Source organism: Coffea arabica, chromosome 3c (assembly GCF_036785885.1).
Source record: "Coffea arabica cultivar ET-39 chromosome 3c, Coffea Arabica ET-39 HiFi, whole genome shotgun sequence".
Taxonomy (NCBI): Eukaryota; Viridiplantae; Streptophyta; class Magnoliopsida; order Gentianales; family Rubiaceae; genus Coffea; species Coffea arabica.
The window spans coordinates 5,789,218-5,816,090 of record NC_092314.1 but is presented as its reverse complement, the minus strand read 5'-3'; the positions used below and the strand labels follow the sequence as shown (position 1 = coordinate 5,816,090).

Below are 26,873 nucleotides of genomic sequence, written 5' to 3'. Positions count from 1 at the left end.
AAAATTTACCTGGGCAAGAGGAGAGTCTAACGTGTAGCAATCTTGATCAGAAATAGAGACAAAAAGCTGGAGAAAGCACGTGGAAGTTGTATCAAGCTATTAGTCCTTTGGGATGGGAAGCTCGTAGGTAGTCCAATTTATACTATTATTATTATTATTTTTATTTTTGTAAGACCACATTATACCAGCCATGTTGTCACCTTTTGGATATATTAGTCTAGTGGCATACGTCTAACTTTATATAGGAAAAGATAGCAAAAATTACAAAAAGAAAATTAAAGAGTGGTTTATTGACACCTTTGCTTTTGTCTTATAGTCGATGAAGAATAATTTCTTTTTTTTTTTTTGGTATACCAATTTAAATAGTTGAAAAATAACTTAATTAATAATTTAGCCCCTTTGTTCTTTTCTCCAATAGTCCAATGTATAAAAACCTATAGAAAGTTACTTTGAACTTTTTAATGTACTCAGCAGAAGATAATCTGTACTTCAAGATGTTCATTTAGATAGGATCTACAAATTCTTAAACATTTTAATTTTCTAGAATTTTGAGATATGAGTTCATAGCTGTTCTTTTCCACTAAACTTTAGATGGCTAGCAATTTTTCCTTTGTGGAGGGAAAATAGTGAGCGACTGAGCGTAATAAAGAGAAGAAGAGAAGAGAAGAGAACAACCAATGTTTAAGCCCTCTATTGCTTTAAAAAAGTAGACATGTCTCAGCCCTTCATTCCTTAGCAAATGCTGTGCTTCGCGAAGTGACAAACATGAGAAAAAGGTCGGAACGTTGGAGACAACATTTCTTAGATAAAGCCTTCACATTTACAACCAAGAACTACTTAAAATTTACATATGTACTTAATTTTGGTACCAGCAAGCATGACAGATTTGCTTATTGTACTGCTTCTTTTTTTTTTTTTCCTTTTTTCTTTCAGTCTTTATGCCTTACTTAGCATTCTAGCCAATGTGGATGCAGTGGCTAATTAGATAAGATTTCGGGAACCATAAGTAACAAGCAATTCATGTTTATAACTATTTTCCCAATAAAGTGTTCTTCCGAGTTTTCTTTGTTTGAAAATCAACCGGGCCTTTTCTCTGTTCTCTTCTTTAAATCACAGGAATAACAATTAGATCCTGTAGAACTATATGTTTTCAGTACACTTATTTTGTTAGCATTTCAATCAACTGGTATCTAACTGCTATTATATATGATAGTATGCCAAGGATTTTTTGACAGATGAATGCTAAAGCTTCATTTTTTTAATTCTTTCTTTGCAGTTTGCTTAAAATCTTGTGTACTTAATTTTCGTGCTTCATTGAGTTCTCATCGTCAGCCTTTGCATGCATTTAGTAGTACTCTCACTAAGATCGGACCGGTGCCATGTAACACTCAAAGTTAGCCTCGTACTGTGGTTATACTTGACACAGACATATAGATACATGTGTAGACAGATATCCATGTTCATAAAAATTGTCAGGTTGACGGGGCATTGCTATTTTAATGTTCAGTAGTAGATCATAATACAGAAGAGATCATGTTCATTATTAGCAGAACATGCATTTAGGAGTTCATGTAATATCCAAGACAGGAAAGTTCTTTTACATCAAGAATTTTTTATCAATCGGAACACAAATAAAATGACGTTGTTGGTATTTAAGTACAATGACTAACAAATTACAAACAAGCACAACTAGCTCACTTTAATTTTCATAACGATTGCAGCCAGACGTGAAATGATTGACCACGGGGTATGAAAATATTTCTGCATGAGGTATGCCCTAAGGATGCGGTAGCGGTAGTACTTCTCCATTTCCACAAAAATTTCGTCGTAACAGAAAGGAACTTCATTAGAAACACCACTGCTTAACTTGTTGAACACTACAGAGACTGCTTTATCATTGCCTAACCCATGCCTGATGATGTCACTGTTGCGAAGCTTTTCAACGTCGGACGGGGAATCTATGAGAAGATCCATGAAGCTTATGTAATCAGTTACATACCTCCGTGTCTCAAATGGCTTAGACATATACTGTTCGTATGCAATCAAGTTTCTGAAGATGGATTCTGTATGATCATCCACAAACAAAGGAGGGATTTTAACTACACCATTTTTGAAAGTGATATGGAGCAAGGATTCACTGTTTATTGCCCTCTTGAACTTGGTTCCAATATGTACTAGCTCAATAACTGGTTTCTGCAATAAGGTTTTAGTCGGTTCATGTTTGAGATCCCTAAATGTGTTGGAAAATGAGGCAGTGAAATTTTTGTGCATGAGGTCAAGAAGATGAACAGCCTTATAACCTGCAGGGATTGTAGAATGAGAACTTTGACCTGGATAAGAACCAGGCACGAGCGAAGACAGATGGCGAATAGCTAGGTCATTAAGGTTCTCTTCTTCGCCCCGCAACTTGGTCATATCAAACAGTTTTTGCAGGACAACAAAGGGCAACTGATTCTCAAATAATATTAGGTCTCTCTTAGTGGCTGATATTAGCCAAGACATCTGAAAAATGGGATCATTCTCGCTGTATAATTTAGGCTGACAAAGTTTCCTCAAGAACTCAATGACAAAGCAGCCATCAAGGCATAGCATTTCAACAAAATCACCATCTGAAAGATTGATTTCGTCTGCGTAAGAAGTTTTTGTGACGGCCCCACTTCTCCCCAAGGCGAACCAAGGGGTATCCGCGGAACGCCTGCCCAGCTCTCGCCAGGACTCACGCAAGAAATCTAGCCACAACCCTCCGAAGTATAATCTAGACTATTACACCCTCATTTCTTCCTAAATAGATCGATTACTAAACCACATTAACTTCGGAGATAGCAGTACTAAAAGATAACCAATCGTCGATTCTCAAAATACCTTCTCGATTACAAACCAAGTCTAAAGTCACACCATCCCAAACATACAAGTTCATACAACACCAATACGTACATACAAACCGAATGTATGAATCAGGGATTGCACCTTTCCAGCTTCAAGTGGCAATCCAAAGTCTTAAGTACACCTAGCTTAACATATCTCCAATCCGATACATGGCATAAGTAACATTAGACATTACAAACCACAAAGCGAAGTCATAGATTTCATTTACATCCATAAGAAAATCTAAGTAAATTGTAAAGCTCTCAATTTCCAGAACCTGTCAAGGAAAACAAATATACACGGTGAGCCAATCGCTCGTGAGGCCAAGAAAACACACATGCACGAACGTTGTTCAAGTAGAACAATAAGGTTCAAGTAATTTACAATTCAAGCGAGGCAAGTAAACAGAAACAATTCAAGGATATAGGAGCTCTCAGGAGCTATTTTCCACTTGCTTCGCCACGGCTCGATCCGATACCCCCTCACAATGACCCTCCGTCATCCGGGTGGGTATTATATCCGTAGAAACTTCACTTATTACTTCCTCCGGCCAACGTTCCACCCTCTCGGATCCGTAACCAAACACGCACGAAAAGGGCGATACTCGTTGAGTATGCCGAACGAGACCTCAAGAGATCAAGTTTTGATTTTTGAACACGCACGAAAAGGGCGATACTCCACGAGTATGCCGAACAAGATCTCAAAAGATCAAGTTATGTTTTGTTGTTCCCTTGGCTTATCAAGCTTCTCGACCAAACCCATGCCGGCTCGAGTTGCAAGATTGGCTAAGAGAATTTGGGCGTCCCCATAAGTCGAGGAGTTTCACTCCACCCGACAACACGTCACGCACGGCAAACACAACACGCACGACAACACGACATATACACGAAAACGGGTATATTTTAGCCGACGAGGTTCACTCAAATCGACTTCGAAAACCAAGTTAATACAAGTAAAGTTCAAGTAAAGGAGAGCGAGTGCGATAAAGTACACACTCGTCCCATCAAGTGATATTCACGTATATAAGCAGGTAAATCAAGTAAACACGACAAGTCATGCACTTGACACTCACAATTCAAGAGTAATTGAGCGAGAGAATCGTTAGTTGTCCTCTCCGGGATTCTCTTCAAGACTAGCTTGAGCACCTGAAGCAATTGACAAGTATTTTTCACTCATAATCACGCATTAATCAAGGAAGAAGTTACACTCATCTAGACTTGTCACTACCTCAAATCAAGAACCTTAGCCACTAAAAATAAAGGTTCAAAAGTGAGGTTTTATTAACACAAGGAAAAAAATAATTTCCTTCATGGAATCAAGTTTAAAATGACCAATTATCATCAAGAAGGAATAACGGGTTTTCAAAATTTCATTTTCTAAGAAATCGGCAAATTTCAGCTTTGCACGTCAAACTTAGAAAAATTAGGTCTTGCATTCAGTAGGTCCAAAATTGAAAAACTTGGTACCATTAGAAACTACTTCAGAGTACTAAAAGTTCCTAGAAGACACTTTTCCACGAGTGTAAGTGAAAGGCACTCAAATTTTCGACTCAAAGTTGGTAACTTGAATTACCAAAACAGATTTAAGTTGGTTTTTGGCCAACTTTGGAAGTTCGGCAAAATTCACTTGTTTGGAACTAGCTTTTGAAATTTGGTACTCTTTTAGAGTCGCAATCCAAGAGTATAACAGAACAAACGGAACGAGAAGCGGAGTTTTGAATATTAAGATATGGCAACTCAAGGTTACCAAGATTCCCTTGTGAAACATGGGTTTTTCAAGCTCGAGTCATGAACTTTGGTAATTTATTTGACCCATGAAACGGTCTCGGAATAACACCAAAATTAGCAGTATAATACTACTATATAAGGGTTGTCCCTCTACCAAATTTCATAGGAAAATATGCAAGGGAAGTCACTTAACAAAATCACCCAAGTTTCCAAAATTTTAAGGCAAAGCTGCCTTGTATGTGAAAATTTCCTTTTCTAAACTTTTGACCAAGGAAAATCCTCTAAACATGATTCATTTGCATAGAAAAGATTTAAGGGTCATCCCAGAACAACATTTGTGGTGATTAACACCAAGAGTTTTAATTTGCAAGTCTATACCGAGCCTTGCATCAAATCTGTCTAAAAATCAGGGTTTTCAAGGACAGAGCAGGTTTCCTATTTTGATCATAGATCACTCAAATTAACTAGGAATTTGGCATGGTTTATGGCGTTGGAAAAAAAATTCATAGAGCTATAATTTCACAGAAGAAATCACTTTGAAATTCGGCACACAACTAGCTCGAATTCGAGCCACAAGTTGCAGCCTCATCATTTTGTTCTTGTAAAACAGAGAAACAGGACAGCCGACTTAAAATGGTTGGTTCGGCTCACACACATGGAACCAGAATGTACATTTTATACCGTCGGAAAGGTTGGAATGTCTAGTTTCAAATGCCGCTGACGGCACTTAATTTCGACATCGGAGCACAGAATTATAGCCGAAATACGAAAGCGGGTCAGAGTATTACGGAAACAGTTCCAGATTTACTAGCTTTGTGAAATCATTTTATTTGACCAACCAAATCTCAATATTTTTCAATGAAACTTTGTACACCACATATTCAACATATAAACATAATATACGAGTCATGAAACCCTCAAAATTCTACAAAAATGGGTGTGATTAAAACAGGGCAAAACTGAACATTTTTGAACTATGCATCCCTTGAAGTCTAGAGTAGCTAGGTATCATTAATCTATTTATTTAGACACTAAACTAGCATTATATCCATCATCAATCATTTTATCAGCCATCAATCCAAGGGTGGGAGTTCATAGAGCCCACCATTAAAATTTTCCAACATGAAATAAAACAAATAACCTGTAATTTTGGCGAATAATTCCACCACAATAAATCTGTCATTGACTAAATAGAGTTTCCAGCAGCTATAGGTCAACATTTTTGGCCAATCTTTGCCAATAAATTAAATGCTTCGTAGCTGAACAACTTACAGCGCATAAAACACATATTTTCCATGCATTTCTAGACCATTATATTCCAAGAAAAAAATTCCAGAAACCAATTGAAAATTCCAGCTCAACCTTCTTGGACGTCAAAATTTTTCCAGCACTTCAGTGTTCATAAAACCAATATTTCCTCGGCTAAAATATTGATTTAAGTACTCAAATGCATTATGCAGACACTTAGCTAGCCAATCAATGTTTCTAGTACCAAATAAGGTTCGAATAGCAACCATTGATATCAAAATTTCCCAGAAATTATTCCTGCTTGGCTTGGACGAACATGCATGAAGCAAATTTCTGTTTTCATTTCATTTTCTTGGTTAGCCGAGCTAGTTAACCTCTTGCAAAACCTAATTATCCTGTTATTAGCTAGTTAATCGTAACTATCAACTCAGATTATCACATTTAATTAGATTGAACTGCATTTCCACTCTCCAGCTCTCGGCAATTCCAATTTCCCCAAAACAGATTTTCTCAAGCTTCTAAGTTCATCATCCGAACACACAACCGAGACATGCATGACTTAATCATCTCATTTCCACTTAGTTAAACATAGCTATAAGTTTAGAGCAACAAAATTAAACCAAATAAAACTGCAATTTTCAAGACAAGTTCTCGGCAGAAATTATTCTTTCGCATAACAGATTTTCTTTTCCAAAATCATCATCCTGTCGCCTAAGCTTCACATGCATGGCAATTACTGACTTAATCTACCCTTTAACAACTCATTCCAGTTCAGGAATTACCTCGGTGAAACACTCAGCGCACGCGACAAACGATCTGTCAAAATTTTTTTTTTTCGACTAGCTCGCGGCCTGGAAATTGGTTCTGGTTTTTACTCGTGACGGTGATAGCTGAAAGGTTGCTGTTGGAGGTGGATTGCAGCTGATTGGAATGGAGGTTGAAGAATGAACTCACGCATGACTTCTCCTTTTCTTCCCTCAAGCTTACGGACAGGAGCAGAATGTTGTAGTTTCTCGGTTCCTCTCTCACTCTTCGTCGATGGTTACGAGGTTGAGAGGAAATGAAATGGTGTTGCGGTCTGAGGTGAATTGGTTCAGAGAAATGGAATGGCGGTTTGAGATATGAAATGGAAAGAGAGGTATATGGTTTGCGGTAAGTGATATGAGAAAGGATTGAGTGATATTAAGAAGTATTGTGGTGCCGTGGTTTAAGATGTGAAATGGAGGTAATGGTATAAGGTGCCGCGGTTTTAGGAGCAGAGGTTTCGTGTATTAGAATCGATTGCGTATAGAATTGGTGATAGTTGCGGTAATTGAATTTGCGGTCAGAGGATTGGTTTGGTTTGCATGGAATTGTAAGGGCATTTTAGTCTTTTCACTTTACTCCCTAACCTCAACTTAATTCTAAAAATTATCCCCAAGTGTGATTTAAACGCCTAATTATACCCTAATATACCTAAACCATTTTTATCGAATAATTATCGATTAAACTTGAATATTAAGGTTCCTAGTAATTCCTAACATTATTACCTAATTATTTAAACTATTAAAATCAAGTTTGACCTTAATATATAAATTTAACGTTCTTAATATTCGTTTATCCATTTATATCAAAACTTATTAACTTAATCATTATTAACGCTTAAGATTAGCTATCGGAATTCGAAGAAATTATTTGTTAAATCAATGAAATAATTTACCTTCGAAATATGAATTTAATGAAACAAAACTAGAAATTTAATAGTTTAGCACAATTCTTTTATTTTGCATATAAAATTTATTGGTTTTGGTCTTAACGTGAAAATTCTTATTAGTATTTAACGTTATTCACTAATCAGGATTAATTATTGGAATTCAAGAAATTTTATATAATTAATCTACTCAGGTAGTATTAATTTAACATAATGGAAACTAAGTACTTTAATATTTTATGTTGGGGTGCTAAAATTATTCTAACTCTAAAGGTATTAATTTAGTTTAGCAAAACAAAAGGAATTTCGTAACTTAGAGAAATTATATTATTTTTCACATGAAAATTGTTTTTTACGCACTTATTTACAAACAAGTGAAAGTAATGCTAAAATTTATTAGAGAATTAGAAACGCAAATAAAATATGCAATGTTATTTGTATATATATTTTCAGGGTTCTCACAGTTTTAGCTTCTTCTTGAAGTTCAGCCATAGCTTCGACGTATTTCTTAGCATTTGACTCTTTTCTTCTAAGAAGAAGCATGTTCAAGTACCTTACCTTATGCTCCTCCATCTTTTTCAGTTTAGGCTTACCGCGGTGATAAGGTCCGATGGAGACGACTTGTCGTTCATATGCCATTTCATTTTCACATCGTAGTTTACTGATAAGTGAATATTTAACGTACATTTTGTATGAATTTGGCATTAATTTTTGGTATGTTTTGAGAAGATTAAGCCATATTTGAACTCTTTTGGTGATAATTGCTTAAATATTGATTAAGGTTTCAAAAATTGATAAATGAGTGGATTAATGCGTTAATTTTGTGAAATTGTGAAGGTAATTGATGTATGAAATTCATGCACAAGTTGAAAGAAATGTAAGGGTCATCCAGAGGACAAAGTACACAAGAAATTGGGAGCAAAAATGTAGAAAAAGAGAAGAAGTGAAAAACTGAAAAATTGGTCAACACGGATCCGAGCTCGGATCCGTGTGTACAAGATGGATCCGAACCCTCGTCTGTACTTCTGGCGGAGAGCATCCGAGGTCAGGACGATCCGACCCCGGATCCATTATGAAATCCCTCGGATCCTGAAGATCCGAGCTCGGATCCTTTTTCAACTCTCGGATCCGAGACTCGGATCTGTCTCTCTCCTCAGCAAGTGCCACAGCCGTTTTTCTTTACCTTTTTCACAACTTTCCAGCTATTTTGAGGGACAGAAATCGGTGGCACATGCTTCTGCAACAAAAGAGAAGACCAAATGAGTATGGACAAAAGGAAATATCATATCTTTGACTTCTGTTTACAAAATTTGAGTGGAAGAAATTATGAAGTGGGAGGTGGTAGACTTTCTACCACCTTTTATGCAGAAACACAGGGGAGAAGCAAAAGAAGACCATACGTAGCTAGTTTTCTTTCTGGTATCTAGTTTCTCTCTAGATAGGAGTTCTTGGAGAAGTACTTGGAGTTTTTCACTTGTAATCATATTGTGCAAGAGCATAGCAGGAGTTGGAGAGCTTCACCTTCAATTGGCTAAGCTTTCTTTTATCTTTCTTGTACTTGTACTTCATGATGTTTGGCATTAATAAACTTGTGAGTTTGATTGTTAAATCATTCATGAGTAGCTAAACCCCTTAATCTAGGGAGTAGATGAAACTTATGGCTAAATAATATGAATTGAATATGATTTACACTTGTTATGTCTTGTAGTAACTTGTCTACTTGTGTAGCTATGATTACGTGTTGTTGATTGATCACCAATAGCTTGTTTATAGTTGTTATTGTTCAATGAGAATTGGTAATAACAATGGAAACACATGAGTAGAGCTTAAGTTGTATGTTCATGAAAATAGAAATACACTTAGGTGGATTATTTAGCATTTCATGAAGTAAAATGGAGTAGTAGTAATATTTCACCATGAAAATAGGGAAATCTATATTGCTCTAGGCCATTTCATCATGAAAATGAGATTTGGTAAATTTGGAAATGAATCTCTGGTTAAATAAGAATAATAGCAAGCAGTAAATCCATTCATTTGTATTGTTTATGCCATAAGTAGAATCTACATCCCTAGAATCTTCCTTAAGTGAAATTTCTCTATTTGCATTAATCATTTGTTAAACTAGATTTGTATATCAGATTTGTAGATTACAGCATTAGACTTTCTCTGCTCAATTTAATTGTAAGTCTAAATAATAGAGAAAACAAGAGCTTAGTAATTGTTTAAATTGCTCCTCGTGGGATCGACCCGATACACATCTTGTACTACAATTGCGACCTGTATACTTGCAGTCCAACGGGTGTAAAATCGGAATTGAGCTTGCATTGATATAAAAGTCCCGTCAAGTTTTTGGCGCCGCTGCCGGGGAGCGGCAATATTAGGGCCTAATCATCTCTATTAATTTAGATATTTTCATTTTTTTTATTTATTCAAGTTGTTGAATTTAAGCTGCAAAATTTCTCTTGTTTTTGTTTGTAGTGTATGCACCGATCAAATCGAGAAGTTGCACATTTCGATTCTGAAATTGAAAGAACATTACACAGACAAAGGAGAAGTACATCACATCAAGAGGAACAAGAGGTTTGGCAGCCAATAGAAGATATCTTAATAGAGCTTCCATTTGAAGAAGACATGGCAGAAAACGAATCACATAGGCGAGTTCTACGAGATTTTGCTTTACCGGGAACACAAGGATCTCAAACAAGCATAGCAAGGCCTACGGTAAATGCTAACAATTTTGATATTAAACCAGCGCTTATCCAAATGGTTCAACAATCTCAATTTGGAGGTAATGCAGTAGAAGATCCTAATACATACTTAGCTACCTTCTTGGAAATTTGTGATACAATTAAAATGAATGGAGTTAGTGATGAAGCTATAAGGCTAAGATTGTTCCCATTTTCATTGAGAGATAAGGCCAAACTTTGGCTACACTCTCATGCTCCTAATACTTTCACTGGATGGGATGAGTTATCAAGAGCATTCTTAAATAAGTATTTTCCACCAGGTAAGACTGCTAAGCTTAGGATGGATATCACTAGTTTTAACCAATTAGAAAGTGAATCATTATATGAGACATGGGAAAGGTTTAGAGATTTGCTTCGAAAATGTCCGCATCATGGACTGCTGGAGTGGTTAATCATACAAATCTTCTATAATGGTTTAGTTTTTTCTACTAAAACTATGATTGATGCAGCTGCAGGTGGAGCTTTAATGGGTAAATCATCCCAAAAAGCTCAGAATTTGATAGAAGAAATGGCCGCAAACAACTACCAATGGGCCAATGAGAGAGGTAATACAAGACGTCACGCAGGTATGATAGAAATGGACACTCTCAATATGCTGAGTGCTCAAATGAATAATGTGATGAAGTTGCTAAGTAGACAAAGTGGAGTTAGTTCAAGTTCATCTAATGCACATGTAGCATGTTGTTCTATATGTGGAGGTGAACATGATACTAATGAGTGTGTTGATTCTGAGCAGGTACAATTCGTTAATAATTACAATCGTAATGCTCAAAATAACCCCTACTCGAATACTTACAATCCGGGGTGGAGAAATCATCCAAACTTTGGATGGAAGGATCAAGGAAATCAACAAAGGCCAGCCAATCCACCGGGATTTCAATCAAGGCAACAACAAGTTGAAACTAAACCTGGTTGGAAAATGGCAGTGGAAAAACTCGCAAAAGTTACTTCAGACAGATTTGAGCGAGTAGAAGGAAGATTGGACCAACTCACTACAATGTACAGGAATGTAGAGGTCCAAATTGGTCAAATTGCTAGTTCGTTGAATAATCGAAATCAAGGCGAATTACCTAGCAAAACAGAGGTCAATCCTAAGGAGCATGTAAAAGCCATTACTCTTCGTAGTGGTAAGCAATTAGAAGATCCACCAGTGATGGAAGTTGAGAAAGATGAGAATGAAAAACAAGAAGAAAAGCAGAGGAACCAAGAGGCGATAGTAGAAGAAAATAGCCGGGAGAAACCAAGAGAAAATCAATCATCATCTTCCGCTACCATTCCAATGCCTCCTGCGGTTCCATTTCCACAAAGATTAAAGCAGAATAAGTTTGATAGGGATTTTGAAAAATTTGTTAAACTTTTCAAACAATTGCACATTAACATTCCTTTTGCCGATGCTATTTTGCAGATTCCATCTTATGCAAAGTTTCTCAAGGAAATCATGACTAGAAAAAGGAAGTTGGAAGACTGCGAAACAATAGCATTAACTGAGGAGTATAGTGCAATTATACAAAATAAGCTACCACCGAAATTGAAGGATCCTGGAAGTTTCTCTATACCTTGCACCATAAGTAACATTGATTTCTCTAAAGCATTGTGTGATCTTGGTGCTAGTGTATCATTGATTCCTCTAACGGTGGCTAGACAATTGGGTTTGAAGGAGCTTAAAAGCACTAATATTACTTTGCAACTAGCGGACAGGTCTATTAGATATCCACTGGGAGTTTTAGAAAATGTATTGATAAAAGTTCAAAAATTTATCATTCCAGTGGATTTTGTGGTGTTAGACATGGAAGAAGATGTATCTATGCCAATTATTCTTGGTAGACCATTTTTAGCTACTGCAGGTACTATTATTGATGTTAAAAATGGCAAGCTGAAGTTTCAAGTAGGTGAGGAAGAGGTAGAGTTTAATTTGCATGAAATGGGAAAATACCCTTCTTTTACCGATCATGCATATTCTATTGGTACAATTGATAAACTAACTCAAGAGATGAGCCAAGTCAATTTTGACTTTGATCCTCTTGAATATTGTTTAATGAGTTTAGGAGTGCAAGAAGGGGATTGTGCGGAGATTGAAGAATTGGCCAAATATTTGGATTTTCAAGCACCTTATAAAAGGGGTAATTTGTATGAAAGTCTTGGCCAAGAAAAAGGGCTTTCATCACCTTCAGAAATTGAACCTCCAAAACTAGAGCTCAAACCACTTCCAACTCATCTAAGGTATGAATTTCTTGGAGAAAATAGTACTTTACCTGTAATTGTTAGTGCTGACCTTGATGATGAGCAGTGTACAAAGTTGCTAAGAGTTCTAAGGAAGTATAAGAAGGCAATGGGATGGACAATTGCTGACATTAAAGGTATAAGTCCTTCTATATGCATGCATCGCATTTTATTGGAGGACAATTGCAAACCAGTGGTGGAAACACAAAGAAGACTCAATCCAAATATGAAAGAGGTGGTAAGAAATGAAATTCTTAAGTGGCTTGATGCAGGTATAGTCTTTCCTATCTCCGATAGTGTTTGGATTAGTCCAATTCATGTGGTACCAAAGAAAGGTAGAATGACTACAATCGTGGGTAAAAATGATGAATTAATTTCATCTAGACTTGTGGTAGGGTGGAGAGTGCGTATTGATTATCGTAAGTTAAATACGGTAACAAGAAAAGATCATTTTTTCCTACCATTTCTTGATCAATTATTGGAGCGAATAGCCGGATATGAATTTTACTGTTTTCTTGATGATTTTTCAGGATATAATCAAATAGCTATAGCTCCAGAGGATCAAGAGAAGACCACATTTACATGTCCTTATGGCACTTTTGCCTTTAGAAGAATGCCATTTGGTTTATGTAATGCACCTGCAACTTTTCAACGTTGCATGATGGCTATATTTTCAGATTATATTGAGAAAATTATGGAGATATTTATGGATGATTTTTCTGTGTATGGTTCATCTTTTGACCATTGTCTTCATAATTTGGAATTGATTTTGCAGAGATGCGAAGAAACAAATCTTGTACTGAATTGGGAGAAATGCCATTTTATGGTAAAAGAAGGAATTGTCTTAGGGCACAAGATTTCCTCCAAGGAAATTGAGGTGGATAAAACCAAAATAGAAGTTATCAAAAAATTGCCACCTCCAAGCAATGTCAAGGGAATAAAGAGTTTTTTAGGACATGCTGGCTTTTATAGACGTTTTATTAAAGATTTTTCTAAAATAGTAAAGCCATTATGTGATTTATTATGTAAAGATACTCCTTTTCAATTTAATGACAACTGTTTGGTTGCATTTGAAAGGTTGAAGAAGGAATTGATTTCGGCCCCAATTATAACTTCACCCGATTGGTCACTACCATTTGAATTGATGTGTGATGCAAGTGATTATGCGGTTGGAGCAGTTTTGGGACAAAAGAAAGAAGGACGATTGCACGTCATTTACTATGCTAGCAAGTTGCTAAATGAGGCACAACTCAATTATGCAACGACAGAAAAAGAGCTATTGGCAGTGATATTTGCTTTGGATAAATTTAGATCCTATTTAGTAGGATCTAAAGTTATTATATATACTGACCATTCAAGTCTTAAATATTTGCTACATAAGAAGGATGCAAAACCTAGGCTAATTCGGTGGATTCTTTTATTGCAGGAATTTGATGTGGAGATAAAAGACAAAAAGGGATCGGAGAATCTAGTTGCAGATCATTTATCACGTTTGGAATATATCCCAATCAAAGATCAGGTTCCAATTCAAGAGAATTTTCCGGATGAGTTTGTCCTAGCACTTAGAAATTCTCCATGGTATGCAGATTTTGCTAACTACTTGGTCAGTGGAGAGATTCAAAAGGGGTTCAATTATCATCAAAAGAAGAAATTCTTACATGATATCAAATGTTACTTTTGGGAGGAACCATTGCTATATAGACATTGTGCCGATGGTATGATACGTAGATGTATTCCTGAAGATGAGGTACATAATATTTTATATCATTGTCATAACCTTGAAACAGGTGGTCATTTCAGTACTTCAAAAACTGTGGCAAAGGTATGGCAATCAGGATTTTATTGGCCAACTATGTACCGAGATGCTAGGGAATATGTTAAAAATTGTGATGCATGCCAAAGAACTGGAAATATATCTCGAAAAAATGAAATGCCCCTGACTACATTCTTGGAAGTTGAGTTATTTGATGTATGGGGTATTGATTTTATGGGACCATTTCCTAGTTCTTTTAATAATAAGTACATCTTAGTAGCAGTGGATTATGTTTCTAAATGGGTAGAAGCAATCGCTTCACCTACTAATGACTCTAAGATTGTACTTAGATTTCTTAAAAAGAATATTTTCAGTAGATTTGGTATACCCAAGGCCATAGTAAGTGATGAAGGAAAACATTTTTGTAACAAACAATTGGATTCCTTATTGTTTAAATATGGTTGTAGGCACAAGACATCACTTCCATATCATCCTCAAGCCAATGGACAAGCAGAGCTAGCTAATAGAGAGATAAAGCTTATTCTGGAGAAAACTGTGAATAAATCACGCAACGATTGGGCTACAAAGCTAGATGATACACTATGGGCTTACCGAACGGCATTTAAGACACCCCTAGGGATGTCGCCGTATCGTTTAGTCTATGCGAAAGCTTGTCACCTACCTGTAGAGATTGAGCACAAAGCTTATTGGGCAATTAAATCTATTAACATGGATTTTAATTTTGCAGGAGAAAAGCGATTACTTGAGCTAAGTGAATTGGAGGAACACCGACTACATGCATATGAAAATGCAAAAATTTATAAAGAAAAGATCAAATATTGGCATGACAAGCATATTATTCCCAAAAAATTCAGGTAGGGCAAAATGTACTTTTGTTCAACTCACGCTTGAGGTTATTTCCAGGAAAATTGAAGTCAATGTGGTCGGGACCATTTGAAGTAACTCAAGTATTTCCTTATGGAGCAGTGGAAATAAAAGGAGAAAATGGTTCTCCATTTAAAGTAAATGGACAAAGATTGAAACCCTATTTGGCCGGAGAAAAAGTTCCTAAAGGAGTAATTTACTCCTTAGGAAATACAATGTAGAATTAAAGAAGTTATAGGAGAGTCGAGCCAACGACTATAAACAAAAGCGCTTGTTGGGAGGCAACCCAATAATAATAGTGTATTTGTGTGTTTTTATGTGTTTCTTACATTTTGGTGTGATTTAATTGACTAATTAGATATATTTCACTTGTTTGTAGGAGGTACGGGAGTTTTATCTTCCATCTTGGTGGTGCACTTGAAGAATATGTGTAAAAGGGAGCTTTTCTTACCAAATTGTGTTTTAAATGCTTAAAATTCCCATGCATATACATACATTGTGCATTTCAAATGAGTTTTGGTGATATCATGGTTATAAAGGCTCATGGACTCATTTGATGTACATTTAATACCCAAAAATGCCATTTTAGTGTAAAAATGCAAAAATGATCAAAGAACCTCACCCCTCGATTTTCAATGTAGATGTGTTTGTTGTGTTCTGAGAGGTTGGATATTATGTTTATGGTATATTACATGTGCGTGGTAGGTTGGAATTGAGAAAAGGTATGTCCAATGTGTAATTTGGAATTGGCCGAAAAAGGGAGAAAAAGTTTGAAAAAAATTGCAGTTTCTGCAATTAGTGCAGAAAAACACAGATCCGAGCTCGGATCCTAAAAAGCCAGACAAATCCGACCGCGGATCCATTGATACGACCTCGGATCTAAAAAAATCCAGATACATCCGAGGGCTCGTCTGTGTTTCTGTTGGGACTGATCCGAGCCCTGTCGGATCCGAGGCTTTCCAGAACAGATACGACCTCGGATCGTTTCGCGATAAGAAAGGAAACGAGGCCTCGGTTCCTCATTTTCCAGCTCTTCTCTCTTTCTCTCTCACCGAACCCTAACCCACCTTCATCAATCTTCCATTTTGCCCATTAATCCTTTGATCTTTCTCAACAAAAACATCCCAAATACTCTTGTGAGCATTAACCCTCAATAATTTCAAATCAAAAACATCTTTTTGAGGGAATTTAATCATCACAAAAGCATTCGGGCCGCACCTGAATTTTTCAAATTTGAGGGTGAATTTGGACTTGTTTTCTTCCTCATTTGTCATCATTATCTTCCTCTAGCATCTTCCTACACATTTGAGGTAACAATTTGCAATTCTCTCTGAGATTTCATAACTTCTAATTTTGCATTTTTTTTAGTTTTTGGGAATATTATGATAAATGCATATTTGTTGGAATTTCTTGATATAATTGTGCTACATTGTGCTTAAATAGATTGTTACAACTATTTTCATGCTTATTTTTGAGAAAACTGTGGATTTGGTGATATTTTTAAGATTTTTCTCAATTTTTGGGCTTGAGCATTTCAGTGATTTAGACTTGTGAATTTTATTTTCATTGGATATATGAACTTGTTCCGAGGAGTATAAATCACTGTTATATTAATGACATGCTATCATTAGAGCAAAAGCCCATTGAAAAAAAAAATTATGTTTGCAATTAAGTTAAGCATATTAAACCACTTTTACTTGAGATAATTAGTATTTGTTTGGATGAATTGGAACTCATGTGTTTTTTTTATTGAGTGTTATGAGTGTGATGAATTGGATTGGAGATATTCTCAAATGTTTGAGTGTTCATTCTTGCAAATGGATATAATTTTCAATTGTTTGCACTTAATATGCATGAAATGATTTCCTTATTGGTAATATCCTCTCTACATGTGGGAATTGGATTTGAGAAGTGTTAGGAAGTTTATTTGTTTAAATTTTGGTACAGTTTGGCAGGGAGTTTAGCCATTTTTCAAGGGGAAACTCTGCCGAAATTTTCTTAAATTCCTATTTAACATGTATGAGCAAGTTTCTATCATTTCTAATAAATACTCATCTTGTTTATAGGTACTATGACTCGTACAAGGAGGGCTCGCATTCCTACTCCTTCTTCAAGTGAGGAACACACCCCTTCCTTGCAAGAGGAGTCGCCTGAAGAAGAATCTCCTTCGCCAGAGCCGCCACCTCGCTCTCGCCGGAAGACCGCACCCACTAGCCGTGACGAGCCACCGCCAAACTACGATACCACACGATTCACATCGCTCGAAAACCAAGAGTGGTATGAAGCTGGACTGGACAAGGAGATCATAATTGAGAAACACTTGGCACCAGAGGTGGATGCGCACTACCACATTTCGACAGTATTCAAGAGACTTGGATGGGAGAACATCCTTCAGTTGCCCAAGCACTACTACCCCAACCTGGTTCGGGAATTCTATGCCAATGTGGAGAACAAGCAGAGCCACAGTGGCAACCTCATCGTCTCGTGGGTTCGAGGTAAAAGAGTGGTTCTCAATCGAGATGCACTGCGACAATTTGTTCAACTAATGGACGAAGGCGAAGATGTCAAACTGACCAAGGAATTCAAAGCTCGAGACCCTTGGCAAGTGGGAGAAGCCGTGGGGCGTCTAAAGGGTCAATACCGTGAGCGAGAAAGTTCGAAAAAATTCACGGTATATGCCGACTCCTTCGAGCATCGGTACCACCTGATTTTCTATCTTTTTGCCTTCAATGTGGTGCCGAAAAAGAGTGGCAAACGGGAGATCCGAAATAGCGATCTCTATTTTCTGGATAAAATGATACATGGAGTGGGTAGGCAGTTGACTGGTATTCCTCTACCCAGCATTATCATCAGCTATATACGAACCACAGCTCGTATGAGGGCCGGCGAGACATGTTTTGGATTTCCTCGGCTGCTCTCCCTCATCTTTGAGAAGCTCAAGATTCCCATTGGAACCGAGAGAGCTGTGGTAACTAGGTCGGCCGAGGAGGTAAATGCTTCAATACTCAAATCCTTGGGTATTTCTACGGATTTTGGAGCTGCTTTGGTCAGGGACACAGGAGAAGCATCAACTTCTACTCAGCCTCCGCCTCACACTGAACCACAAGCGGCAACTCAAGAGACGGAGGCACAGCAGACTCTTCCTCCTCCGGTTCCATGACCACCTCCTCAAACGCTCTCCAAGTGGCAAGAGCTTTTCAATGCTATTTGCTGTATGGAAACGCGAGTCATCGAGCGCATTGACCAGACGAAACGGATGATGACTGAGCGACTCGACCGACATGATCGCTGTCTTCGTGCGATCGAGGATCATTTTCATATCCGACGGTCCCCTACACCGACACCTCATCAGGAGGAGGGCCATATGGGTATCTCACAGGGACCTCATGGAGCCGAGGAGGCAGTAGACCCTCGTTCCCAGCAGCCATGATACTTTTTAGCGAATTAGACCTTTTATTTCTTTATTTTTCTTTTCTTTTGTTAAGACAAACTTTGTAGCTTTTTCTTTAATTTAAATCATCTTGTGCTACTTATGGTGTTTGGTACCTTTGTTGTCTCATTTTGAACAGAAATTGGATGATCGTGATGAGTAAGGGCTTCAAATTGCATCACCACCTATGTGAGGGAAGTTTCAGTTCTTTTACCTTCCTCTACAATGAGGACATTGTAGATTTTAAGTGTGGGGGAGGGATTACTTATCTTATGGGTGATTGTGTTTTGAAATGCATGATTTTAGTTGTTTATGGCTTAAAAATGTTGGAATTATATGTGGAGATAGTCATGAGGATAATTTTTGTGAAAATTGAGGTTGTTGGCAGGGAGTTTCATCCATTTTTATGGGGAAACTCTGTCAAAATTTTTCTAAAAAATTTTCCAATATTTCATTGCAATTCTTCCAATTAAATGGCCAAAATATTAAAATTTTAAGTGTCTAATTCTTCCATTGGATAAAATGCTATGTGTATTTTGGAAAAGTTTAGTTCTTATTTGGTTTGGAATGAATTATTATGCAATTAGGATATTTACATTTTAGAAAGTATATTTGGTTAAATAAGAAAAATTATGCTTAGAATTTTGCAAAATTAATGATATTTATCATTTTTACTTAATTTTATAAGTAAGTGATTGATATAGTCAAAGACAAGGCCAAATTCTTCCTTTAATTATACTTAGAGGGAAAAAGAAATTATATGTTAAAAAAAAAGAGAATAATATTATTATTTTGCTACTCCAATGATTCACATACTGAGTAACCGGGGGTTGGCATTTACAAATGTCGACATTCGCGTAAAAAGGTATTGGAATTAAGAGTATGCTTAGCAATTTAAATAAGTGAAATGTTGAGTAACCGGGAATTTTCACCTAAAAGTGTTGATTTTCGCGTAAAAAGACATTTTCACTATTTAAATAAGAAGAAATGTGAATAAATCCCTCTAAATTGATAAGTTTTGGGATGAGGAAGGCCATAAAATTGACTATGTGATTTACTTATTTGTGAAATTAGGATAGAGTGAGAGAATTGATTTGAATTTGTTGAAATTAAGGCATAATTATTTTTATTTAATTGAATATTATGAGTATTTAGTGTAATCTGAGAAATGGCATAATGATTGGTTTCTAGGTTTTTGAGGAATTAAATTTGACAAAAGTACGTATATTGTTTTATCTATTGAAACATTGAAGTAAGTTGTGAAAAATTGCTTGAGGACAAGCAATGATTCAAGTGTGGGGGAATTTGATAAGTGAATATTTAACGTACATTTTGTATGAATTTGGCATTAATTTTTGGTATGTTTTGAGAAGATTAAGCCATATTTGAACTCTTTTGGTAATAATTGCTTAAATATTGATTAAGGTTTCAAAAATTGATAAATTAGTGGATTAATGCGTTAATTTTGTGAAATTGTGAAGGTAATTGATGTATGAAATTCATGCACAAGTTGAAAGAAATGTAAGGGTCATCCAGAGGACAAAGTACACAAGAAATTGGGAGCAAAAATGTAGAAAAAGAGAAGAAGTGAAAAACTGGAAAATTGGTCAACACGGATCCGAGCTCGGATTCGTGTGTACAAGATGGATCCGAACCCTCGTCTGTACTTCTGGCGGAGAGCATCCGAGGTCAGGACGATCCGACCCCGGATCCATTATGAAAACCCTCGGATCCTGAAGATCCGAGCTCGGATCCTTTTTCAACTCTCGGATCCGAGGCTTGGATCTGTCTCTCTCCTCAGCAAGTGCCACAGCCGTTTTTCTTTACCTTTTTCACAATTTTCCAGCTATTTTGAGGGACAGAAATCGGTGGCACATGCTTCTGCAACAAAAGAGAAGACCAAATGAGTATGGACAAAAGGAAATATCATATTTTTGACTTCTTTTTACAAAATCTGAGTGGAAGAAATTATGAAGTGGGAGGTGGTAGACTTTCTACCACCTTTTATGCAGAAACACAGGGGAGAAGCAAAAGAAGACCATACGTAGCTAGTTTTCTTTCTGGTATCTAGTTTCTCTCTAGATAGGAGTTCTTGGAGAAGTACTTGGAGTTTTTCACTTGTAATCATATTGTGCAAGAGCATAGCAGGAGTTGGAGAGCTTCACCTTCAATTGGCTAAGCTTTCTTTTATCTTTCTTGTACTTGTACTTCATGATGTTTGGCATTAATAAACTTGTGAGTTTGATTGTTAAATCATTCATGAGTAGCTAAACCCCTTAATCTAGGGAGTAGATGAAACTTATGGCTAAATAATATGAATTGAATATGATTTACACTTGTTATGTCTTGTAGTAACTTGTCTACTTGTGTAGCTATGATTACGTGTTGTTGATTGATCACCAATAGCTTGTTTATAGTTGTTATTGTTCAATGAGAATTGGTAATAACAATGGAAACACATGAGTAGAGCTTAAGTTGTATGTTCATGAAAATAGAAATACACTTAGGTGGATTATTTAGCATTTCATGAAGTAAAACGGAGTAGTAGTAGTATTTCACCATGAAAATAGGGAAATCTATATTGCTCTAGGCCATTTCATCATGAAAATGAGATTTGGTAAATTTGGAAATGAATCTCTGGTTAAATAAGAATAATAGCAAGCAGTAAATCCATTCATTTGTATTGTTTATGCCATAAGTAGAATCTACATCCCTAGAATCTTCCTTAAGTGAAATTTCTCTATTTGCATTAATCATTTGTTAAACTAGATTTGTATATCAGATTTGTAGATTACAGCATTAGACTTTCTCTGCTCAATTTATTTGTAAGTCTAAATAATAGAGAAAACAAGAGCTTAGTAATTGTTTAAATTGCTCCTCGTGGGATCGACCCGATACACATCTTGTACTACAATTGCGACCTGTATACTTGCAGTCCAACGGGTGTAAAATCGGAATTGAACTTGCATTGATATAAAAGTCCCGTCATTTACTATGGACTTTGAAGATCGATTGCCTTCTCCACGCATCCGATAGGTCAGAACACTTTTCATCAATGCGAACGGAGATTTCGTCAGATATGTCTTCGGACATCTTTGTTGAGTACATATAAACAGCAGGAAAAATTGCTACAGGAGAAACAACAAGAAGGATCAGCAAATTTAAGCATTTTGGTTGATTCCTATTAGAATGAATCACAAAATTAGCAAGTCCAAGCGCTACATGACTATCAGAAAATTCCTTTTTTTTTGTGCATTTTGGTGACTGGTGAAACTTGTTGTTTCTTGGGTACAGTTGACTTATACCACAACATACCTTTTGATCAGACAGTAGATTAAAATTCTCTGAATAACAAAGAAGAGCTTCAAAATTAGTTCCTAACCAAATTGAATGCAGAAGCACTCTTAGGTAAAGAAAAGGAAAATCTTATTCATACACCAAAGTTAATTTGCAAGATATAGATGAAAGCTATGAAGCGTAGAAGTCAGATGATCAACACTTCGACAAGATGATACATATAAATGGAATCTATTCATGCTTCGAAACTTAATTTGAGCCTGTATGGTCCGTACCTTAAAAACGTGGAAAAAAATTTGTCAAATTCCAGTTACCAAGGATGTATAGTATTAGCTGGAAAACTGTTCCTGTTCCTTATAAGAATCATAATGTGGACATAATGTTGGATTTTCTATTTTGTATGCAAACTAAAGACCAAGAAGAAAAGTTTAAGAAACTCAGAAATTGTCAGTGGTTAACTAATTACCGTTCTGTGTTTCCAGACTTCGTTATCAAAAGATGGAGGAAACATGAATGATGAGCAATTTTTTGTTTCCAGAAAGGACACCCATGTGGGAAGCCCAAACATACACTGCTAGTTTTGTTGTTAGGAGTCATGAAGATGCCGCTCACCAAAGTTGGAGAAAACATACACTTGCATAGGTTATGTATCCATATCGAAGATGATTCCCGCGTAATGCCAACATCATGAGTTGACTTTAGCAAAGCAAAGGCTCTGACCTGTTTAAAGTGTATATAATAACAATATTCGGAAAATAAACTTATAATAGATGAGACTAAATTGAGCCTCACACTCTAATTTTATTGGAGTCACACTCTTGAGATATTTGCTCAAACATTCACTCAACTACTGAGTTCTTTTATTTACTTTCTTTCTCTCCAGCTCTGGTGCACTTCAATTGAGAAAATGAACCACTATTTATATTAGTAAGATGTTCGACATGCAAACTCAATGTTGGAATCCTGAAAACTCAATAAAACCTCATCTAGAAACCATTTGATAAAAGTTGAAATCTGAAATTTAAAATTTGAATTCTAAAAGTTAAGCATTGAAAGTATTGAGTTGCTGAATTGTTTAAATTATATGTGTTTGATAATTAATTGAATTATAATACTGAATTATAATGTAGAACAAATATTGTTTTTTTTTAATTTTTTTTAAAAATTGCCTTCATTTGTGTATTTGAAGAAATAGAAAAAAGTGTGCGTGTATGTGAGAGAGAGAAAATAAAGAAACAATTTAGAAGTGGTGTATAAGTGTGTGTATTTGTGTATATATAAGAGAATGTGTGTGCAGGCATGTGTATCTTTTTTTTTTTTTAGAGTACAACATTATTACAATTGGTCCTATATTAGGGGGAAATGAAAGGGAGATGAATCTATCTAATCTATTTAGAAGCTCGAAAAGAGTTAAATAACTTTCAACTATAGTACTCCAGAAAATTCTGGAGAGGAAACACAGTTAGGCAACCCCTAACCTACGCCTAGGGAGGGACTCAGTCCTTTTTTTGGTGGCCAATTGAGCTAGCTCAGTTGGTACATGCATGTGTATCCATGTGCGTTGAACATAAAGAAAACAACTATGTAACATGTGCAAGAAGAATGGTACAAGAGTGTGTTGTGCGTGTGAGAGGTACAGCATGTATAGTCAATTTAAAAGATTATATACCAAGTTATCTAACGGTTATATACCAAGTTAGATATAAAACTCAGTTACAGGACAATATGAGCTAATATGACTCAATTCAAAGGAGAAATTTTTTTCAACTAGTTCGCTAATCAGATTTCCAATATATTTCACAGCTGAGAAATACTTGAAAAATTTACGTGTAGCAATCTTGATCAGAAATAGAGAAAAAAAAAGCTTTTAGTCCTTTGGGATGGGAAGCTCATAGGCAGTCCACTTTATACTATTATTGTTATTTGTATTGGTAAGACCACTTTATATTACGTAGTGGCATATGTCTAATTTTACGTAGAAAAATGTAGTAAATCGTACAAAAAGAAAATTTAAGTGGCGTTATTGAAACATTGGCTGTTATCTTATGGACGATGAAGAATAAAAAGCTTTTTTTTTTCTAGTTTTGGTATACAAATTTAAATAGTTGAAAAATGACTCTTTTTTTTAGTAATTAATAGTCTACCCACTTTGTTCTTTTCTCCAATATTACAATATATGAAAACACTTTATTTTCCTCCACACTTCTATTATTAATGTACTCAGCAGAAGCTAATCTGTACTTCAAGGTATTCATTCATATAAGACGTATAAATTCTTAAACATTTTAATTTTCAAGAATTTTGAGATATGAGCTCATAGCTATTCTTTTCCAATAATTTTAATATGGCTGGAAATGTTTCCTTTGTAGAGAGAAAATAGTGAGCGACTGAGCCCAATGAAGAAAAGAGAAGAGAACAGCCAACGTTTAAGCCCTTTAATTCTTTAGCATATGCTTTGCTTCGTGAAGTGACAGCATGAGAAAGGTCAGAACATTGGAGACAAAATATCTAAGCCACAGGAGTAACAATTAGATCCTGCAGTATTAGATGTTTTCAGTACACTAATTTTGGTAGAATTTCGATCTAACGGTGTCTAACTTCTATTATACTATACAATAGTATGCCAAGGATTTTTTTTTTTTTTTTGCCAGATGAATGCTAAAGGTTCATTCTTTAACTATTTCTTTGCAGTTTATTGGGTTCTCATCTTCGTCCTTTGCATTTAGTAGTACTCTCCAACTACAATAACTACAATAACTACAATACATAAATAATTAAAAATTAAGATTGGACCAGTGCTAGGTAACACTCAAAGCTAGCCCCCCACTATGGTCATACACAGGCACAAATACATATATAGATATAGAAACTTATATAGACAGATGTATTAAGAAAATATACAAAGACACGAGAGTTCTTTACATCATACAGATCAAGAATTTGTTACAAATACAATGACTTTATTCGTATTTAAGTACAATGACTAACAAATCACACAACTAGCTTACTTCTGTTTCGTATACTGTAGGATGGAAAATATGGCCTGCACAGTTGCTAGGAGAAGCAAGGCACTTGCAGCCAGAAACGCAATGAAAGACCACGAGTTATTAAAATATTTCCTCACCAGGTGCGCCCTCCAAATATGCCAGCGCTTGCGAGAGTACTTGTCCACATCATAAAAAATTCTGGTGTAACAGAATCTCTGGCCAACATTGACATGTTTGCATAGCTTGTTAAACATTGTAGAGAGTGCTTCATCACTACCTAACAGATTCTCGATGATATCATGGCTGCGAAGCGTTTCAACATTGGATGGGGAATCTATGAGAAAATCTATGAAGAATATGTAATCACTTATACACCTCCATGTCTCAAATGGATTAGACATATACTCTTCATATGCAATCAAGTTTCTGAAGACGGATTCTGTAGAATCACCCACATATAGAGGAGGGATTTTAAGTACACCATTTTCGAAAGTGATATGAAACGAGGATTTACCATCCGCTGCCTTCTCGAACTTGATTCCACTTTGTCGGAGCTCACCAGCTGATTTTAGGAACAGAGATGAGTGTGTAGTATTGGAATAAGTGGTTGAAGTAAGTGTTTCAGAAAATGAGGCAGACAGAATTTTGTGCACGAGGCCAAGAAGATGAACCGCCTCATCATGTGCGAAGTTTGTAGGATGAGAATTTAGATCTCGATGAGGCAAGTTGAAGAATAGAGGGAGAGCAATAGCTAGGTCAATAAGGTTCTCTTCTTCGCTTCGCGATGACTTGGTCATATCGAACAGTTTCTGCAGGACAACAAAGGGCAACTGATTCTCAAATAATATAAGGTCATTCTTAGTGGCTGTGCGTAGCCAAAGCATCTGACAAATGGGGTCATTCTGCTAGTGTGATCCTCGACGTCTGCTTTTCCTCAAGAACTCGATGACAAAGCAGCCATCAAGGCATAGCATATCAACAAAATCATCATTACTAAGATTGATTTCTTCTGCGTAACACCTTCGAGCTTGATCTTGAAGATTAGCCAAAGCTATGATGTATTTCTCAGCACTCTCACCTCTACGACGAAGAAGTTCTTTGAAGTAAATTAGCTTATGCTTCTCCATCTCTTTCAGTTTAGGCTTACCGTGGTGATAAGGTCTGATGGAAACCACTTGTGGCTCGTATGCCTCTTCATTTTTGTTGAAGCCGCATTTGTTGACCAAATGCTTTTGGTGCTTCGTCCCACATCGGTAGAAGCTAAAGGAATTTTTCCTTTGGTTTCCTATAAATAGAAGAGGCCTCTGAAGGTTTTAACTCGCACCACTCAAGAGAGTTATATGGGCTATTAGCTTCTTGAGTCATTTAGCCCATTTAGTCAAATATTTTAGGCTCTCTTGTTTTTGAGTTTAGGAATATTTTCTAAACTCTTTTATAAGTGCCTTATTGGCCTAGGAACCACTTTCCTACGGCTTTTGTATTTCTTTTTCATAGTAGAAATATTGCTCCTCCCTCGCCCGTGGACGTAGGTCAATTTGACCGAACCACGTAAATCTTCTGTGTCTTTTATTTGCTTTGTTATCCGTCTTTATATGGTCGGTTCTACCGCCTAATTATTATATGGCTGGTATCTACCGCCTATCTATTATATGATCGGTTATACCGCCTAATTTGTGCTAACTTGAGTTTGTCTATTTCCTGGTCCGGTCCTAACAAACTGGTATCAGAGCTGGTTGTTATATTTTGCAAGACAGGTTCATCTGGTAGGCCCGTTCATCCGGTGGGGCCCGCTCATCCTGTGGGGACCGTTCATCCGTGGGGTCCGCTCACCTTGTGGGGCCCGTTCATCCCCGTGGGGCCCGCTCACGAGATTTGCATATTTGTTTGGCCAGTTTTTGAGACAAACTTCAGGTTACAGATTTTGTGGCAACAATGACGATAACAAAGACAGTTGTCGAGAAATTCGACAGGAATGTCAACTTCGGCATGTGGCAGCTCAAGATGGAAGCCATTCTTGTTCAAGA

General features: G+C 36.4%; 2 protein-coding genes and 1 non-coding gene across 3 annotated transcripts; all 3 read right to left on the bottom strand.

The window, feature by feature from the left end:
- Positions 1-1,536: 1,536 nt before the first annotated feature.
- Positions 1,537-8,389, bottom strand: LOC113734528 (UPF0481 protein At3g47200). Its single transcript, XM_072083290.1, has 3 exons — positions 8,349-8,389; positions 7,993-8,176; positions 1,537-2,760 (listed from the first exon to the last, which is right to left on the bottom strand). The coding sequence occupies exons 1-3, from the start codon at positions 8,387-8,389 to the stop codon at positions 1,690-1,692; spliced, it is 1,296 nt and encodes a 431-aa protein (XP_071939391.1). The 3' UTR covers positions 1,537-1,689.
- Positions 8,390-10,548: 2,159 nt separating this feature from the next.
- On the bottom strand, positions 10,549-10,655 carry LOC113736143 (small nucleolar RNA R71). The gene has a single exon (XR_003459633.1). It is a non-coding gene; the product is annotated as a small nucleolar RNA R71 (small nucleolar RNA).
- Positions 10,656-24,866: 14,211 nt separating this feature from the next.
- On the bottom strand, positions 24,867-25,733 carry LOC113735443 (UPF0481 protein At3g47200-like). The gene has a single exon (XM_027262449.1). The coding sequence runs from the start codon at positions 25,731-25,733 to the stop codon at positions 24,867-24,869; it is 867 nt and encodes a 288-aa protein (XP_027118250.1).
- Between the last annotated feature and the right edge of the window lie 1,140 nt (positions 25,734-26,873).

Bases quoted from the DNA above. Each gene is read 5' to 3' on its own strand.
- LOC113734528 (XM_072083290.1), bottom strand. From the start codon at position 8,389: ATGAATTTCATACATCAATTACCTTCACAATTTCACAAAAT. The intron at 8,177-8,348 runs TAACGCATTAAT...ACTACGATGTGA, and splicing joins CCTTCACAATTTCACAAAAT to AAATGAAATGGCATATGAAC. The intron at 2,761-7,992 runs GTGAGAACCCTG...AGGGTGTAATAG, and splicing joins TTCAAGAAGAAGCTAAAACT to TCTAGATTATACTTCGGAGG.
- LOC113735443 (XM_027262449.1), bottom strand. From the start codon at position 25,733: ATGCTTTGGCTACGCACAGCCACTAAGAATGACCTTATATTATTTGAG.